At 43.9% G+C, this 18,627-nt stretch overlaps 1 protein-coding gene across 2 annotated transcripts in view; it reads left to right on the forward strand.

Moving 5' to 3' along the window:
* TMPRSS6 (transmembrane serine protease 6) overlaps positions 1-18,627 on the forward strand; it is a 430,707-nt gene that overhangs the window by 408,865 nt on the left and 3,215 nt on the right. For both annotated transcript variants that reach the window (XM_077452249.1, XM_077452250.1), the window contains one exon: positions 17,106-17,242. In XM_077452249.1, coding sequence (XP_077308375.1) covers positions 17,106-17,242 — 137 coding nt within the window. The remainder of the gene's footprint in view (positions 1-17,105; positions 17,243-18,627) is intronic.

An 18,627-nucleotide genomic window follows, 5' to 3' on the forward strand; every position in this document is an offset into this window, starting at 1 on the left:
CCTAACTCAAAACATGTAACCAGTAAAAAAAATTTAAAGCGTCGCCTATGGGGATTTTTAAGTAGCGACGTTTGGCGCCATTCCACGGGCGTGTGCAATTTTGAAGCGTGACATGTTAGGTATCTATTTTCTCAGCATAACTTCATCCTTCACATTATGCAAAAATTGGGCTAACTTTACTGTTTTTTTTTTTTTAAGCACAAAACATGTTTTTTTCCCAAAAAAAAACGCGTTCAAAAAATTGCTGCGCAAATACCGTGAGTGATAAAAAGTTGCAACGACCACCATTGTATTCTCTAGGGTCTTTTCTAAAAAAACGTATATAATGTTTTGGGATTCTATGTAATTTTCTAGCAAATAAATTATGATTTTTACATGTAGGAGAGAAAAGTCAGAATTATCCTGGGTGCTCCAGAACGATGGTGCTCCCTGCATGTTGGGCCTCTGTATGTGGCCACGCTGTGTAAAAGTCTCACACATGTGGTATCGCCATACTCCGGAGTAATAGCAGAATGTGTTTTGGGGTGTAATTTGTGATTAAATACCATCAAAAGAAAGCTCTATTTGTGTGGAAAAAAAGGACAAAAAATTCATATGGGTACAGTGTTGCATGACTGAGTAATTGTCATTCAAAATGTGAGAGCACAGAAAGCTGAAAATTGGTCTGGTTATTAAGGGTGTTTAAGTGCCCAGTGGTCAAGTGGTTAAGCAGTTGCTGTAACAGGTTTCTACTTCTTTGGGATAAAGGTTTTACATACATAAAAGCTGATCATTGTAAGCAGCCCTGTCAGTGTTAAATGGTTTGTCTCAACCCTCTAACTGCTACATCTGTAGGTCAGCTTGTTCTGTTAAAAAAAAAACAGACCAACTGGCCAGATCACCAGATGAAAATAGAAGAAAGCCTAAAAAAGAAAACTAATGCAGCCATTACATTAGGAATTGATCAGCTCCAATATAACAAATTATTGCAATTGGGATTAATACAGCTTTAAGGACACAGTTTACACTTTATTGTTACTGCTTTTTTGCACATTGATCATTTAATGATAGATTTAATAAGTTGACTTGTATATATGTTTTTGAATTCTAGGTGTAGGAAGCACAGCACACTTATTATTGCTATTCACTCGATATAGAGAGGCCAATGATCATCTAGGAGTACCAAGCAAAATTGTTCAAAGAATAGGACTCTTTATGTAGCCATGACCATAGCAGTATATGTATATATATCACATGTGGTAAATCGTAAGGTGAGTTCAGGTATAAGGCATGGATATAAGACATCCAATTGGCCCATACCTGAAACCCCCCCCACAAAAATCATCACAACCCCTCCATCCGCCCACCCACACACAAAAGGAACAGAGCCTAGGCAGGAACAGGTGTCCCGTGTATGATAGGCCAGTAGGATGGCTATGAACATTGCACCATAAATGAACCAGAAACATGGGGCATAGGAAAAACTATCATTACCACAGTATAATATACCTGCTGAATATACACTTGCCAATAAGAAAGTGGGATAAACAAGTGGGATAAACAAAACCCAAATCCTAAATGCCTATGAATATATGTTAGGGTTATTAAAAACATAAATATATTGGACTTTACCTCAAAGTGCCCGTCAAAAACAAATACACCAAAAAGACAGAGAAGTAAGGTGCAAGTGCACCTCGATCTCAACACTCTTCATGAACCATCAACGAAGTGTGCGTCTTCATGACTCAGCTGCTTATGCACTATCTAGAAGGTCACACCAGTGGTCACAGGTGTGCAAACAGCATCTGTCTCGAGGAGCAAAATGTGGCCTGCCAGCCCATGCCCAGGTGGGGAGGCTTCCAGGTAGAACAGCGTGTCCATGCACTTTCCCTACTCCTCTAAAACCTCTCTCTGACACTAAGCACTGTCCCTGACAGATGGATGACCTTTTTCCTACTCTAGCCACATGCCAAATGTGTGCCAAGCCCAGAAGCTAGGGTCTTAAATAGACTTTGCCAAAGATGGCCACCAACGTCACATGGGGCGCTAGCATCCAATCAGATACCTGCCTCTTGTGACGCAGGAAACCATAGAGGAACCAGGTTCCTCTTGCCTTCACCTGCCTCTGCAATGCCACTGCGGTTGAGCCCCACCTACAGTGGAGAAAATAGACTGCACCTGCCTACAAGTGAAAGCAGGCACAGATGCTTTGAATTCAATAGCAGTGCATCAGGGTTGTCCCCTAATCACATGAAGCCACAGTAGGTGGGCTTCACTGGCAGGATAAAAAGGTGTTTGTGGGACCTTGCAAGGGGACTAACAAAAAATTGTAAGCGCAGATGCACTTACAATTAAAGTGATACTAAAGTTAAATTTTTTTTCTTTAAAAAAAGCAAACATGTTATACATATCTGCTCTGTGAAATGGTTTTGCACAGGGCAGCCTGGGTCCTCTTCTTCTTGTGTGCCTCACCAGCGTGCTTGGCCCTTCCCAAGCTGAGTTTCAGTTCCATGTGTCCATTCAGACACGGAGCTGTGGTTTGGCCCTGCCTCTTTCTCTCCTGATTCGCTAACTGACTTTGATTGACAGCAGCAGGTGCCAAAGGCACCACTGCTATGTATTAGCCAATCAGGAGGGATAGTCCCGGATGGCCGAGGCACTCCTGTATTAGGGAGGCTGCTACACATAGGTTGCAAAAGGATAAAAAAAAATTCTGCCTTTACAACCATTTTTAGTGCTGCTGTACATATATTTTTCTATGGGCGGACATAGTTCTACTTTAACCACTTGAGCCCCGGAAGATTTGGCTGCTCAATGACCAGAGCATTTTTTGGCGATACAGCACTGCTTTGCTTTAACTGACAATTGTGCGCTAGTGCAAAGCTGTACCCAAACAAAATGTACATCCTTTTTTTTCCCACAAATAGAGCTTTCTTTTGGTGGTATTTTATCATCGCTGCGTTTTTTTTGTGTATAAAAAAAAAAGAGAGACAATTTTGAAAAAAAACACTATTTTGTTATAATAAGTATCCCCAACTTAAAAAAAAATTATAATCATTTTTTTCTCAGTTTAGGCCAATATGTATTCTACATATATTTGGTAATAAAAATCGGAATAAGCGTATATTGATTGGTTTACGCAAAAGTTATAGCGTCTACAAAATAGGGGATAGATTTATGTCATTTTTATTATTAGTTGGGACTTACTTTTTTTTTTTTTTTATTACAATCTTTTATTGAAAGAGATGACAGAGGAAAAAAGTAAAACAGCTCTGTTACAAAGTAAGTGCTGAAAACAATCTCTTTACACAATATCAATGACAATATATGTAGAAACAGATACTTGGGATAGATCATATAGTTACATGACGTAAGGTGGCATCAAAGATGGGTAGCAATTCCGAACCAACCATAGCATGGGATTCGTGTGAGAAATCTCAGGTAGGAAGAGAATAAGTACACAAGATGCTAGTTGGTCTCGAACATGCTGTTCTGTAGCCTGAAGCGCTATTGCTGTTCCTGTTAGACAGTATAGTCCTCCTTGTACATGAGTAATTAACAAAGAGCTTGCTGATTAGTAGAGAAAAAATTAACAGAGAGAGAAACAAACAAAACAGCAAAACAAAAAAAAACACAGTACGTTACAGGATACCTGTCTGGGTTAAGCAGTAGCTCAAGCCGCTCATTGAGGGGGTTGGTAACCGAAGGTAACATGAGTGTAGGGGAAGATCAGGGGGTCCACCACTTCCATTTCAAGTCGTATATATGTGCATGGTGTCCATGATTGTATGGAATATTTTTTCTATGAGTTGGATATCAGACATTCGCCTAAGAACCTGATCCCAGGGGACTGCTGGGGTACGCCAGAATAAGTCTATGCACCAATGGATCGCACTGAACAGTGTGTGGGCAAGTTTCTGTTCTGGGGGGGGGGGGCGGCCCCTGGGATATCCACAAAGAGAAGGCCCATCTGGCGAGTGATGGTGATTAGTAAGCCAGTAATCTCCGCCACTCATTGCCACAGGCCCCTCAGGGCAGCACAGCTCCAAAAAATATGGAGGTGAGTCCCTTTCTCCAGGCACCCCCTGAAGCAGTTCTCAGAAATGGTGGGAAAGAATTTGTGCAACTTTGCCAGTGTATAGTACCATCTGGTATGCAGCTTCACCACCGTTTCCTTCACCGCCACCAACCTATGCATTTATGCATATTTAATACCCTTGTGGACCATTCCTCTGGAGTTGCCACCAGTCCCGTCTCCCTCTCCCATCCAAGGCACTTACTTTTTTTACAAGTACTGACAGTGATCTGCGATTTTTATCATGACTGCGACATTATGGTGGACACATCGGACACTTTTGACACATTTTTTGGACGATTGACAATTATACAGAGATCAGTGTGTCAGGTCACCTTGAGGCGAGGTGACAGATGCACACCGTAGGGATCAGGAGTGCACCGCAAGGTTGTGGACCCTACGGCTGACTGCTGCGGATGGGAGACTGGTCCCACCGGGGTTAGAGCGTGCAACTGGCTCCAGGTCACGACCCCCAGGGTCCCCCAGCTCACACCCACAGTAGGCAACAGGAGGATAGGGATGGTGAGGGACAAAGCCAAGGTCGGGGCCACAAGCAGACAAGAATAGTCGGGGACACGCCAAAAGGTCAGGATCACAGGCAAACAGAGATAGTCAAAGACACGCCAAAGTCAGTAACCGAAAACAGTAGAAGAGCACACGGCAGGTAACAGGAAGCTAAACACACAAAGGAATACACAATGGTTGATCAGCCCTGATGGCCTGCAGTGCACAGGTTAATATAGGGCTCCCTGATAGGGCCTGGGGTGGAGCCATGCTTAGAGGAGAGGTTGTCCTCTCAGAACAGGAATGTGTGTGTTTAAACGATCTGGATCGCCACTTTCATAAGAGAAGCCTAGAACTGAGGGTAGCCTCATGTGAGGCAATTCCTTTGGCCTGGTTTCACCCCAGGATTTTACAGGCCTCTGTTCTTGAAGGGACAAGTTGACTCCGTCTTTGGTCAGGTGATTTCCCTATTGCTGAGACCCAGGGGTCTGGCTCCAGTGCAAGGAAGTCTTCTCTTTCTGTTTAAGGAATCACAATGGAAAGACATCTCAGAAAGTGGACCATTCTGAGGAAGAGACCTAGACACCTTTGATATCAAGGGGGTTGGTTGTCTTGTTTTCCAAGGTAACATCCAGATGTTCTGGGCTATTTTATATAATCAGGATCCAAGCAGACAATACCATGAAGGTGGCATACAAATTTCAAGTGGATTCAGAGTTTTGCAGTAGCAAAAGTCTAGATTGGTATCCTTGGAAAAAAGGCAGGCTCCAGCTTTGTCAGGCATGGGTATACATCTTGGCATGCAGACTGCATCTGATGGCAGTGCCTAAAGCTGTGAGATTGATTTCTACCCCTGAAATTGATTTCTACCACTTATTTCTGGAGCTGCGTCCCAGATAGGCAACTTCAGAGATTGACTACGGGACCCCTGAGGTCAAACTAGAGGCTAGTCAGTTTTGGCTCAGGTGCAGTGGTCTTCTGGTAGGACGCTCCTGTGACTTTCAGTACTTCCTTCAGTATTTGTATTTGTCTCGCATGTTCGGAATGGAAAGTGTTCTAGGCTAATCCTGGCAGATGTGGTGCTCCAACTGGACAGTTGTTCTGAGGGATCTACTGTATCAGGATCATCTGTTCCCAAGGAATGTGTTTTGTCATCCAGCTTCAAACTGCCTTGGCCAGCTTGATAATTGATGCTAAGCGGGGGGGTGGGGGGGGCAACTACTAGTCTACTACTTCTTGTTAAATCTATTGCTAGACATGTGGTGATTGCTTATCTTTGTGTAAGCCTCAGGACTTTCTCCCAAAAAGTTTATTCGCTGAACAAGTCCTCTCCTGCAGCCTAGGTTAGAATTTGGTTCTTGATATTGCTGCCCATGTGACTTGTGACATGGGATCGTAAGTAGTTTACTCATAGCCTTCATTTGGGGAGGTCAGGGATTTCCTCTCACCTGTTTGGCTGTAGGACAGGAGTGAATGGAAATCTCCCCAATGGGACACTGATGGCTAAACATCTGACAGAGGTTATAACCCTCCCTTACTCTATCCAAAATGAGAAAACCATTTTGCTCATAGTTCTATTTGAATTCGAAAGAAGTCCTTTAAAAGCATACCACACTTCAACACATTGTAACACTCGTAAATACAGTACATGGTATTTAGGGCTAAGGAACCCTAATGATACATAAAGTGGACCTTCAGTCGTTTTTTCAACTTTCCATCTATTAAATCTTCTGCCCTTGTTGTTTTAACTTTGGATAGTAAACATTTTTTTTTTCTGCCAGTCAATACCTTATACAGCTCACTTCCCATTTCTTGTCTGATCATTGGCCTAGGCTTATGACATCATGCTCAGCTCTCTCTAAGGTTTCATGTACGCTGCTGCTGGTAAACGGATGTTTAGGAGCAGTTGGGTGTTTTTTTCAGCTGCCCCTGAAACCTTTGTTATCTTATCGGTACATGTACACATGGTCGTTTATATTATTTTCTAGGCAGTAACAGCTTGCAAACGTGTGTAAACGCTGTAACTCACATTTAGTTGCATTTTGTTTACAGGAGTTTTTAATGAAGCTACATTTTTATCTGTTAAAAAAAACTTTCCTAAATGCAAACTCGGCAACATTGATGTTTTTAAACGTAGGTTACTATCTGTCAAGTTGCATCATTCAGGAGCGGTTTCAAAACGTCCCATGTACATTAAGCCTTACTCTCATGAGAGTTTGCCAAGAAGGGAGGGAGGATGAGTCATAGGGAGGCCAATAAGAGCTGCAGAGCTGCAGAGCTGGAGGTGTGCCTTGGTGTGCCTGTGTAAATACAGGAAGCGAACAGACAGCAGCTTCAGCTGCCCACAGTTAAAATGGTTGCTGCCAGACTTAGTGGATGGAGATTTCTACAGCATATTTGGCAAGTACAGAATCAGAGAATATATAAAATAATATGTAAAGTGGTTGAAGGGAAGCTTCAGAATGACAAAGATGTTTTTATTACAAATTATGTGAGCAGACTGCAGTTCCTCTTTAAATAATTGTAGCACCCTGTTAAGGCAGGGTTGCTACCAAATTTAGTTGCCAGGTGATAGTTGCCTCGGCCAATAGTTAGGAGATCAATTGATTTCCCCCTAATTCTGGAATTGCTACACCTTTCTCTTCTGTCGCTGGGTGGTGCTGTAGCTGGTGACATTAGATAAGACAAGGGCATAGCAAGGACAGATTAGGAATGAATGGGGTGTTTCAGCCAATGGGCAGGGATTTTATTGGGTCCCTTGGCCTGCTGGGAGAGCCTATTTATTTGGGTGGAGACCGGCGACTGGGGCCCGGTGCCACCTGGGCGGCTGGGTGGATGTGTGTTGTAATGCCCCGAGCCGCTAGGCCAGAAACCCGAGGCCTATCCTGGGGACATCTGGCTGCTAAGCTGTCTGATAGCCTATCCAGAAGTAAGGATGAGCTGAATTGTCTAAAGGCATCGGTCAGCCAGCCACCTTCTCCACTGCTCTTCCTCTGACTGACCAAAGCCTCAGCAATAAATTGTCCAGCACCAGAAAATTGTAACCTCCCAGGGTCTGGAAACACATTGCACAAAATTTTCTTCATGGCCTCCTGAAGATGTTTCATCCTCTGCCCCCTCTGCGAAAGCAGGATGAATTCTGCAACCTTACCCTTGTAACGTGGATCAAGAAGGGTTGCCAGCCAGTACTGATCTCTCTCCTTAATACCACAAATCCTAGGTTCCTTTTGCAGGCTTTGCAGAATCAGGGAGGCCATGCAGCGTAGGCTTGCAGATGCATTCGATTGTGAGTACTCTGGGTCACTGAGGATGACGTTGTCAGGAACTACCTCCTCCCAGCCATGTACAACTCCTTGGGTTTCTGGAGACTGAAAACCATCCCTTGAAGACTGCTGCTGAGTGTTATCCTCTACATCCATGCTGGCACAATCCTCCTCTTTCTCCTCCTCCTCTTCTTCCTGTGTGTTTGGCGGACCCACAGGAATGCTATCTGGATAAAGGGGGCCTTGAGAGGTAAGGAAGCCCTCCTCTTCCTCCCTCTGTTCTGCCTCAAATGCCCTGTCCATTATTCCACGAAGCGTGTGCTCCAACAGGAAGACAGGAGGGACAGTATAACTGATGCATGCATTGTCGCTGCTCACTATCCACATGGCCTCCTCAAACAGTGACAGGACAGTGCATGCATCCTTGATCAGTAGCCACTGGTGTAGGGAAAAAAAAGCCAAGCTCCCCTGACCCTGTCCTGGTGCCATACTCACACAGGTACTCATTAATGGCCCTTTGCTGCGAGTGCAGTTGCTGCAGAATTGCCAATGTTGAGTTTCACCTGGTGGGCATGTCACAAATGAGGCAGTTTGTGGGCAGGTTGCATTCCCTTTGAATGTTAGCCAGCCAAGCACTGGCATTGTATGACAGGTGGAAATTACCACAGACTTTTCTGGCCTGCGTCAGGAGATCCTGTAAGCTTGGGTACCTGTTCAAGAACCACTGCACCACCAAATTCAGGATGTGTGCCAAACATGGGACATGGGTCAAGTGTCCCTGACGGAGAGCAGAGAGAAGGTTGGTGCCATTGTTGAATACAACCATTAATGGCTGAAGCTGGCATGGCGTCAACCACCTCTGAGCCTGCCCCGGCAGGGCTGACAGAATTTCTGCCCCAGTGTGGCTCCTGTCCCCTAAGCAGACCAACTCAAGCACCGCATGGCATCTTTATGCCTGAGTGCTTGCGTAGGCCCTTGACTGCTTATGGAGCACCTCTGATTCAGAGGAGAAATCAGAAGAAAAGGCCATAGAGCAAGAAGAAGAGGGGGGGTGGGGGAGAGAGCTGTGGCAGAATGACCGCTTGCATTTTGAAGGCATGGTAGCGGAACAAGCTCCAACAATACTGAACCCTGTCCTGTCCTTCCCAGCTGCCAGCAGAGTTACCCAGTGCACCATGAAGGAAAGATAATGACCCTGCCCATGCCTGCTGGACCATGAGTCAGCGGTAATATGCACCATACTGCTGACTGCCCTGTCCAACGAGGCCAAAACATTGCCTTCCACATGCCGGTAGACAGCCGGAATGGCCTTCCATGTGAAGAAATGGCGTTTTGGAACTTGCCACTGAGGTACAGCACATTCCACAAATTCATGGAAGGGGGCAGAGTCTACCAGATGAAAAGGCAGCAGTTGCAGTGCTAGCAATTTGGCCAAGCTAGCATTCAGACGCTGAGCATGTGGGTGGCTGGGACCAAATTTCTTTTTCTGGTTTAGCAACTGGGGTAGGGAAACTTGCCTGCTAAAATCAGATGGAGGTGTACTGATAGCAGATTGGCTGTAAGTACTTGGGACACCTATTGCTATACCTTTATTCCTCTCAGTGCAAGTTTTTGAGAGGACTGGAGGTATAGTGGGGTTGGAGATCCCAGATGAGGAGTAAGGAGAAGTTCCCCTTTTTCTTTGATGCGGGTCTTTCAAGTGCTGTTGCCAACGGACTGCATGGGAGGTCATCATATGTCTGGTGAAGCATGTGGTGCCCAAGTGGCTGCTGTTCTGGCCACGCTTGATCCACTTCAGACATAGGTTGCAAACAGCGATGGTGCGATCTGCTGCACATGGGTCAAAAAAGGCCCACACCAAGGAATTTTTCAAAATCAGCGGGGAGTCAGCAGCGCTTCTGCTGTATGATGCACTAGAGTGGCTGCCCTTAAGCTGCCCCCAGAGGACATTTTGCCTCATTGGAGTTGTGCCTCCTCCTCCTCTCTTCTATCAGGCACCCAAGTAGAATCAGTGACCTCATCATCCCCTCCCTGCTCATCACTGGAGCAAACTTGGCAGTATGCTGCGGCTGGGGGAACATGACTGACCACTTTGGCAGCTGCGTTGGACGGCAAACTACTCTGAGCCTGGGTGACAGAGGATGAGGAGGATGAGGACGGCTTTGTTACCCACTCCACCAACTCTTCTGCATGTTCTGGCTCAATAACATCGCCAGCAGCAGAAAAAAAGGACAAGCATGCCCCACGGCCACCTGCAGAGGATGCACCATGTCCATGACCAGCACTGTTGACTGTAGACACAGAGCCTGCTTGCCCTCTTTTAGTGACCACACTGCACTGTATTGTGTGCTGTGTACACCACCAGAAATGTAGTAGCAACTGCACTATGGTTGCACTGTTTTGTGTGCTGTGTACACCACCAGAAAAGTAGTAGCAACTGCACTATGGTTGCACTGTAGATATATGCCACACTGAATGCTGCAGTGTGTGTTCCATTTTTACGCCCCAGGTGGCCAGGCCATTTTTGCAACTTTACCATTGCTTTTTTTTTTTTTTTCCATACAGCTTTCTGAGTTAAAGACCCCCCCCCCCCCAACCATATATCTTCTAAAAGCACATGACCAATAGAATAAAAATAAGGCGCTACTGAATTTTAGGGTACAATTATATTTGTGCAAATGTTTATGAAATCAATATTTTCGTTAATGATACACAAATCATTATTAGCAGATATTTATTAGCACATTTTACAAAGTCCCTTTGAAATATAAAAGCTTAACCCGTATTGAATTAATAAATAACAAATATTTGTAACGTTTAAATTGTGCCTTTTTGCAAAATGACGATTTTTATTGCTCCCTTATAGCTTTAAGTATTTGTAAAAGACCCCCCAAGCCATATATTTTCTGAAAGCATATGATCTCTAGGATAAAAAGAATGTGTTACAGATTTTTTTAGACCCCACGGTATTTGCACAAATGTTTATCAAAACAATATATTCGAAAAATACACTAAAACCATTATTAGCAGATAAAAACACCGCTAATTTTAGAAAATTCCTGCTAAATCCCCTCCCTACTAAATATAAAAGCTTAACCTGTATGGAGTTACTAGATAACACAAAATGTTAATTTTTACATTGCGCCTTTTTGCAAAATGGTGACAATCAAACGTATGCAAAAATATAAATGTCCAATTTAAAAAAAAAAAAATCTGTAGGTTTTAATTTTTCCCTTACAACATTTAGAATTTGTGAAAGACCCTCCCAAACCATATATTTTCTAAAAACACATGACCAGTAGAAGAAAAATAAGCTGCTACTGATTTTTAAGGCACCACAATTTTTGAGCAAATGTTTATCAAATCACTATTTTCACAGAAAAAAACATTAAAATCCTTATTTGCATACATATACACAATATAACTTATGTAATTCCTGCTGAATTCCTACTAAGACCTCGTTCAGTGGGGTGTGCTAAAATGTACACCCATGGAGGGCTGTGTTTACCTGCACGGGGATGCACAGGTAATGTGTATGCAGGATGCAGGCAATCCTATTTGTGTCAAATGGGACACAGCAGCTGCAAGGACAGATCTGACATCCATGTGGGTGTAGGTGCATGTACCCAAACACAGACAGTGTGAGTTCAGGGACATGCACCCGGATATCGAGTTGGGAGCAGTGGTTGTGTCCTTGTAGCTGCTGCATTCCAATTGACATGAATGGGACTGCCTGCACAGGAATGCAGGGAACAATTGTGCATTTCAGTGCAGCTGCTGTGTCCAAATTGACATCAATGGGACTGCCTGCATGGGGTGCACGGAACACCTGTGCATCCCTCTGCAGCCTAAACATGGCCCTGTAGTGGTATTCCCTGTGTGAACAAGGCCCCAGGCTTTGTTTAGACTTACAGTTGGGGCATGCAGTTGCAGCGCATTTGGGCCCTTTCACATAGGCTGTTCCATCAGGTCCACCTGTCAGTTTTTCAGGTGGACTTTATCGGACCCTCCAGTCTCTCCTATGGAGAGGTGGATGTCATCGGTGACAAGTCTGTTGACATCTGCCGCTATCCGATCCTGTCTTCAAAAAACAGACGGATGGAGGACCTGTCATCCGCGGGGGATTTGCAGACTGATCCTCTGCAGAACAAGCAGATTCTGTCCCATGGAGATGCCTGTGCGAAAGGGGCCTTGCTAATATATGTATGTATATATATATATATATATATATATATATATATATATATATATATATAATTTTTTTTTTTTTTACCATTTAATGGGGGGAGACATCAGGGGTCTTAACTGTTAAATGTTAAATATTTCTTTTTTTTAGACAGAGAAAGGAACAGACGAGTTCACTCTCTTTCTCTGCAGGCTCAACTGTAATACTTATGAATGGACCAATGGACTTATGAATACCTCTGAATAGTGGCTCTCATTCATTCATAAATGGTGGTATAGTAAACACTGTCACAGTGACAGCGATCGGTAGTGAATGCTCACTATGTTCACCTAAGCTGCAGAGAATGCTGGCTTGCAGACGTAGATGGAGGGGCCACTGGGGATTGGTGAGCGAGGGGGGGGGCACTAAAGGGGGTGACAGCAGAGGAGGACATCATTCAAGAAAAAAAAAAAAGTTTAACACTGCAATTGCCAGCGGGAGTGGCAGCGAAGGGAGCCGGTAATTGCAACGGATCCACCAAGATCCATGCGGGGGGTGGGGCGTCAATGTTGCCAACCTTGGAATTTACTGACAAGACACCCAAAATTTACTGGCACAGCCAAGTTTTTACTAGCATTTCCGAAAGTTACAAAATTACAGTTTTAAGTGCAAATTCCAGTATTTAGGCTGTAAACAAGTGCAATATGCAATTAGCAATGTGATTTAAGGTAGATATTAAAGCAAAAAGCATATTTCTTATTTTATTTTCAATTTAGTAAGTAAGTGGCTCAGGGACAGGACTCAACAACACGTCCCCTCCTGAGTCACAGTGACAGTCTCTCTCCATGCCAGGTGGTCTCTTCGGTCCCCTCCAGTACAAACAGCACTGGCAGTCCCATTCCCGGCTTGCCTTGCTCCCGTCCCGCAGACCTGCTCTGGCTACTCCACTTGGCTCCCTTGCAACATGACATTACATGACACGCTCAGGCACCACCTCTGCTAGATCAGGGGCAGATCCGAGGGTGGGCAATGGGGCAATTGCCCCCTCTGTGAAATTTGTGATTGGCAGGGCAATCAGCGGATGAGTGAGCAGATGGGAGAACGAGTGTGTGGGTTAACAAGCGGGCGGGCCAGTCAGCGGGGTTCGCCAGGTGAGAGAGAGCTTCAGCGGACAGGTCAGCGGATGGGTGAGGGAGGGTCGCCAGGTGAATGTGTGGGCATGCAGGGCAGACATTGAGTGAGGGGGCAGGCCAGTCCGCAGGTGAGCGGAGAGACTAGCCAGTCAGTGAGCTGGCGGGCGGAGAGCAGAGAGATTACATCATCTCTCACTGTCCGCCCTGTATCACTGCAGTTCCGCCCTCACTGTACAACTGCAGGCAGCAAAATGATTACATCATCTCTCTGCTGCCTGCCTTCACTCTGACAATCTGCACCTTAACAGGCCAATGACAATAAGCAATGTGTGGCAGGTGATGTGACTATCAGCAGCATGTGGCAGACGATGTGGCAAGTGTAATCCGCAACATGTGGCAGGTGACGTGGCAAGTGACAATCAGCAACATGTGGCAGGTGACGTGGCAAGTGACAATCAGCAACATGTGGCAGGTGATGTGTCAAGTGTAATCCCCAATGTGTGGCAGGTGATGTGTCAAGTGTAATCCACAATGTGTGGCAGGTGACGGGTCAAATGTAATCCCCAATGTGTGGCAGGTGATGTGTCAAGTGTAATCCACAATGTGTGGCAGTTGACGGGTCACGTGTAATCTGCAATGTGTGGCAGGCAAGTGACAATCTGCAGCTTGTGGCAGGGACGTGGCAGGGACGTGGCAAGTGACAAGCTGCGCCTGAAGGCAGGTCGACGTGGAAAGTGACACTCTAGGGGCTCCCACTGATTCTGCATTATGGTGAGTTGAACTATTTCATTTTATATTACAATGTAATAATAGAAATAATGCCCTTCAATCATCCTGACACCATAACAACCACGGTGCCGTTATGATGAAAGCGCCAACACCAGCCATTGCCCCGATAAATTGCCCACAAAAAAAGTATTTTCTGGCAGTGCCCCTCCCGAGACTAGATTCTGGATCCACCCTTGCACTAGACCCACCCCCTGCCGGTACCGTCCAAACACACTGTGACAGGCACTTTTATGGTCTCGGCCGCCTTCGGACCTGAGCTGCGCATGCGCAGTTCCGAGCCAAGTGTCACAGCCATATTTTTTTACTGCCAACCTTTTCCTCTTACTAGCATTTACTGGCAGGAGAAAAGTGCCCATTATTTACTGGCTGCCAGTAAAAGTACTGATGGTTGGCAACATTTCTGATATAAGATTATGGTTACTGGAGTGATCATGAGCTTATAACAGAGCAGGAATATAGACTTGGGCACCTGCAGGCACTTCTGTAGGTCAGAACAGTGTACGGACCTGGCAGTGAAAGGGTTAAAAGACAATAAATCTCTTTGCATTCAAAAAGTGTCTGGCGCCGACCTGTTAATTTTGCATTACATCCACAATGCCTTGTAATCCACTCTACACAGAAGGATGTCGGCTGTCCCTGACTATGGAGATCACCATTAGGCCTAAAGGGGCCAGAGACTTTGCTACATAATGTTGAGAAATACTATTCTAGGAAAGCAAAATGATTCTTGTTTTTCATTTTAAATTATATCTGAAGCCAAAACTATTTTTTTGCTTCTTTTAAATAGGAGAAGGTTCATCTTTCCCTTTTTTTCTTTTTTTTTTTTTTGCTGTCTCCCAATAGGGAACCTTCCACTCTACTGGATACACAAGAGGCAGTCAAAGGAAATCTTTCCAAAGTGACAGGACAGTGTTACTAAGATCCTTACTTTCCTATGACTGCATGGTGGCACCATCCACCAATTCACTACACCACCCTACACCAACTGTGTGTGAGCATTTTAAGTGCGATGAATACAATTCAAGAAATAAAAGCCTGATTGGGGTTTTAGTACTTCCACATTCCTTCCTGCACTGTTCAGAGATAGGTTAAAGAGAAAATAAACCACTGCCTCTTTTTTTTTTTCCTGACCTAAAAGGTAAAGGCATAATGTGCTAGTATGCATCACATACTAGCACATTATGTGAAACTTACCTGCAAACGAAGCCCTCGTTTTCATGGCTGGAGACCGCATTGATCTTCTCCCGTCTTCCTTCCGGGTCCGCTGACTCCAGCTGTGTGACTTGCCAGAGCTGTGTGACTTCACGCCTGCGCATGGGTGCGGGAGCCCGCGGTCACGGTATAGGGTTCTGAAGAAATGTCACAAGCAGCTGTTCCTTTAGAACACGTGCGCGATCGGCTGCATATACAGTAAATATCGCCTAAATGGTACACATTTAGGAGATATTTACAGTGCCCATAGGTAAGCCTTATTGTAGGCTTACCTATAGGTACAAACAATCCATGGAAGTTTACTTCATCTTTAAAACATTTTGGCTTTAGATATACTTTACAGAGTGGATTTTTATTCTTGAAAATGCTCAAAGATATCCGTCAACAAATAAAACATATTTATAGTAATTATTTATAGTAATCTTATTTGTCTAGTACTCTTAAAGGGGTTGTAAACCTTTGTGTTTTTTCACCTTAATGAATCCTATGTATTAAAGTGAAAAAACACTGCCCCCCTGTTTTACTTACCTGAGTCCTGGAACTTGACCCGACTGGGACGCGCTGTCTCTCTACCCGGGGTTCTCGTTCAGCAGTTCTCTGCTGTCAATCAAATCCAATGACGCTGGGGGGCGGGGCCGAGTCATACATTTGGCAGCTATGGACACTGGATACTGGACTTGGGAGCACGCCCACAAGGTAACCACCTCAGGAGAGTGCTTCTCCTAAGGGGTTATCTGATGCGGGGAGGCGCCGAGAGAGCCGCCGGGGGACCCCAGAAGAGCATGTTAGGGGCCACTCTGTGCAAAACAAGCTGCACAGTGGAGGTAAGTATAATATGTTTGTTATTTTTTTTAAAAGGAACCCTTACAATCATTTTAAGTCTAAATACATGATAACAATTTTTGTACAGCTATAATATTTCCTCATGGTAACTTTTGAAGGTGCATGCATTAAAAATGTAAAAAATAAATAAATATTTGGTTTAATGAGTGTTGGAGAAGGGTATTAGAATGATCTTTACCCTGGGCCCATTAACCTTCCTAGTGGTATTCCCCAGTGTGGCTCGGGGTGAATTTTCATTACCAAAAGCGCTAACCCCGAGCCACACTCGGGATTGTATCGCAGTATCCTGGTACAGGTTACTTACCTTGTCCCCAGGATCCTGCAATGTCCTCCCCCGGATCCTCCACCCGATGTGTTACTGTTCTGTGCTCCGTTCCCTGCGAGCGTTGTACCGCATGGGGGCGGAGCCTGGCAGTAAATTCAAAAAGTACAAAACACATACACATACAAAATACACTGTAATCTGTAAGATTACATTACTGTACAAAATTATTTCACCTCCCTTTTGTCCCTAGTGCTTTGTCCAGAGCCCTGCATGCAGTTTTATATTATATGTACTGTTCTTTCTGCCCGGAAAGTTGAGAATGTCCATGGCATCCTAAAAATGTCCCTTTACATCAAAAGCGGCTTTAGACCAGCTAGAAAACAGTGATAGTACATTAAAATCACTTGCAGAATTGAGGGATAGTGATTCGTGGGGAAATTCACCATAAGACAATGAAAGTGATGACAGCGACAATTCTGCGACTGAGCACATTTCTGTGTTTTTGATTTGATTAAATTTTTTAATACATTTTATTATTATATTATTATTTTTGATAATTATTTATAGTTATTTATTACATTATAATTAATGATTTCATGTTTCAAACTTTATCATACCCTGGATGTTTAAAAACAGCCAAAAAAAAAAAAAAAATATATATATATATATATATATATATATATATATATATATATATATATATATATATATATATAAAACGCCAAATTCTATGCAAAACAATGTACCGCTTGGAGATTCAAAAATCTGATATAATCCTAAAGCCAGGGAGGTTAATGTCTTAAGGTGGACCTAAGAATGTGTCCTAAAATATCTTAGCAAATGTTTATACTTTATAACCAGGTTTTGTGCATTTTAGGTCCAACCAATGACATTCTCCAAAAAGTGGACTTGACTTTAATCTCTGAAGATCTCTGCAGTGAACTATACAATTATCTGATTACTCCTAGAATGTTTTGTGCTGGGCAGCCTGATGGGAATAAAGATTCATGCAATGTATGTATTTGTGCAAGTTGCAAGTTTAAATAATTTATAAAAGCTTCTCTTCTGTGTGAACGTAGTTGTAAAAATTGTTTTCAATTTTGCTCCTAGTTATCCTCCGATGTTTTCATATTCTGTTAGCAGACTTGGTCCAACTATCCATAGTCAAATAAAGGCTAAGCTAGAGTTTAATTATCTTACCTCAGTTTCACTTTACCATTGAATTTAAAAAAGAAGTATGTGCCCAAACTTTTTAGGCCATACTTCTCTTGTGGGCCACATGATTGCCCATTTTTTTGCTCTCCTGTGACCCAGGGTTAGCGAATAGTGAGCTGTTGCCCGCTATCATCTGCTGTGGCAGAACTGCTCTTGGATCTGGAAGGATTCCTGACAATATTGTCAGGATACACCTGGATGCTTGATTGGCAGCTGGCACCACCTCTCAGCACACTGCTGAGAGCTGAAGCAAGCTGCTTCTGTCCCCTCTCCAACCCAGCGCTCCAGTGAGCGCTGGAGGGGACAGAGTGGAGAGCAGTGACTGACAGCCATTGCTCTCCGTTCTGAGCAGAACAAGAACTGAGCAATCAGCGGTCATGTGAATGCTAAGTTTTTCAGTGTTAGAGCCAACCTGGGAGAGCTGCAGCATCACAAGTATGAGTGATGATGTGTGTTTGTTTTTTTTTAAATCCTACACCTTTCCTTTAATGCCTTTAAACCAGGTGAAAAGGTGTTCACTATAAGGTTATTGCAAATGGCATGGGAGCACTCTTTTTGACTAGAGAAAAGGGTATAACCTCTGCATAGGATGCTTCTTTACAGTAAGTGCACTGAACATGTGAAAAATACTTTTACAGGAGCCAGTTGTTGCCAACGCTAGTTTATTTTTAAAAAGGCTGGATGTGTTACTAAATGCACAGACTATACCTTGGTGGTAATATTCATAAGAAATAACACCACAGAGTATTGATTGCGAGAATATGTGGTTGCCTTGGGGCAATGTTTCTCATATCCAGTCCTCAAGTGCCCTCAACAGGTCATGTTTTCATGCTTTCCTTTATTTTGCACAGGTGATTTGATCAGTTTCACTGTCTTAGTAATTACCACAGCAGTTTCATCTGAGGGAAATTCTGAAAACATGACCTGTTGGGGGTACTTGAGGACTGGAGTTGAGAAACATTGCCTTAGGGGATAAGGGAAGAATTTTCCCCTGATATGAAATTGGACCATTCTTTATAAGTTTTTTTGCCTTCCTTTGTATCAACCATGGTGTTAGTGTTCGGTGGATGTGGGTTTTTAGGTTTTGTTTTTTGATAATTGACCTCTATAGACATGTGTCCTTTTGTTTTTGTTTTCTAGCTGTTTGAGTCCCTAGTAGGTTGATTTCTCTTCATTTTCTGTCC

This window comes from Lithobates pipiens, unplaced genomic scaffold, assembly GCF_037356315.1.
Source record: "Lithobates pipiens isolate NorthernLeopardFrog02 unplaced genomic scaffold, aLitPip1_a1.2 Scaffold_23, whole genome shotgun sequence".
NCBI lineage: Eukaryota > Metazoa > Chordata > Amphibia > Anura > Ranidae > Lithobates > Lithobates pipiens.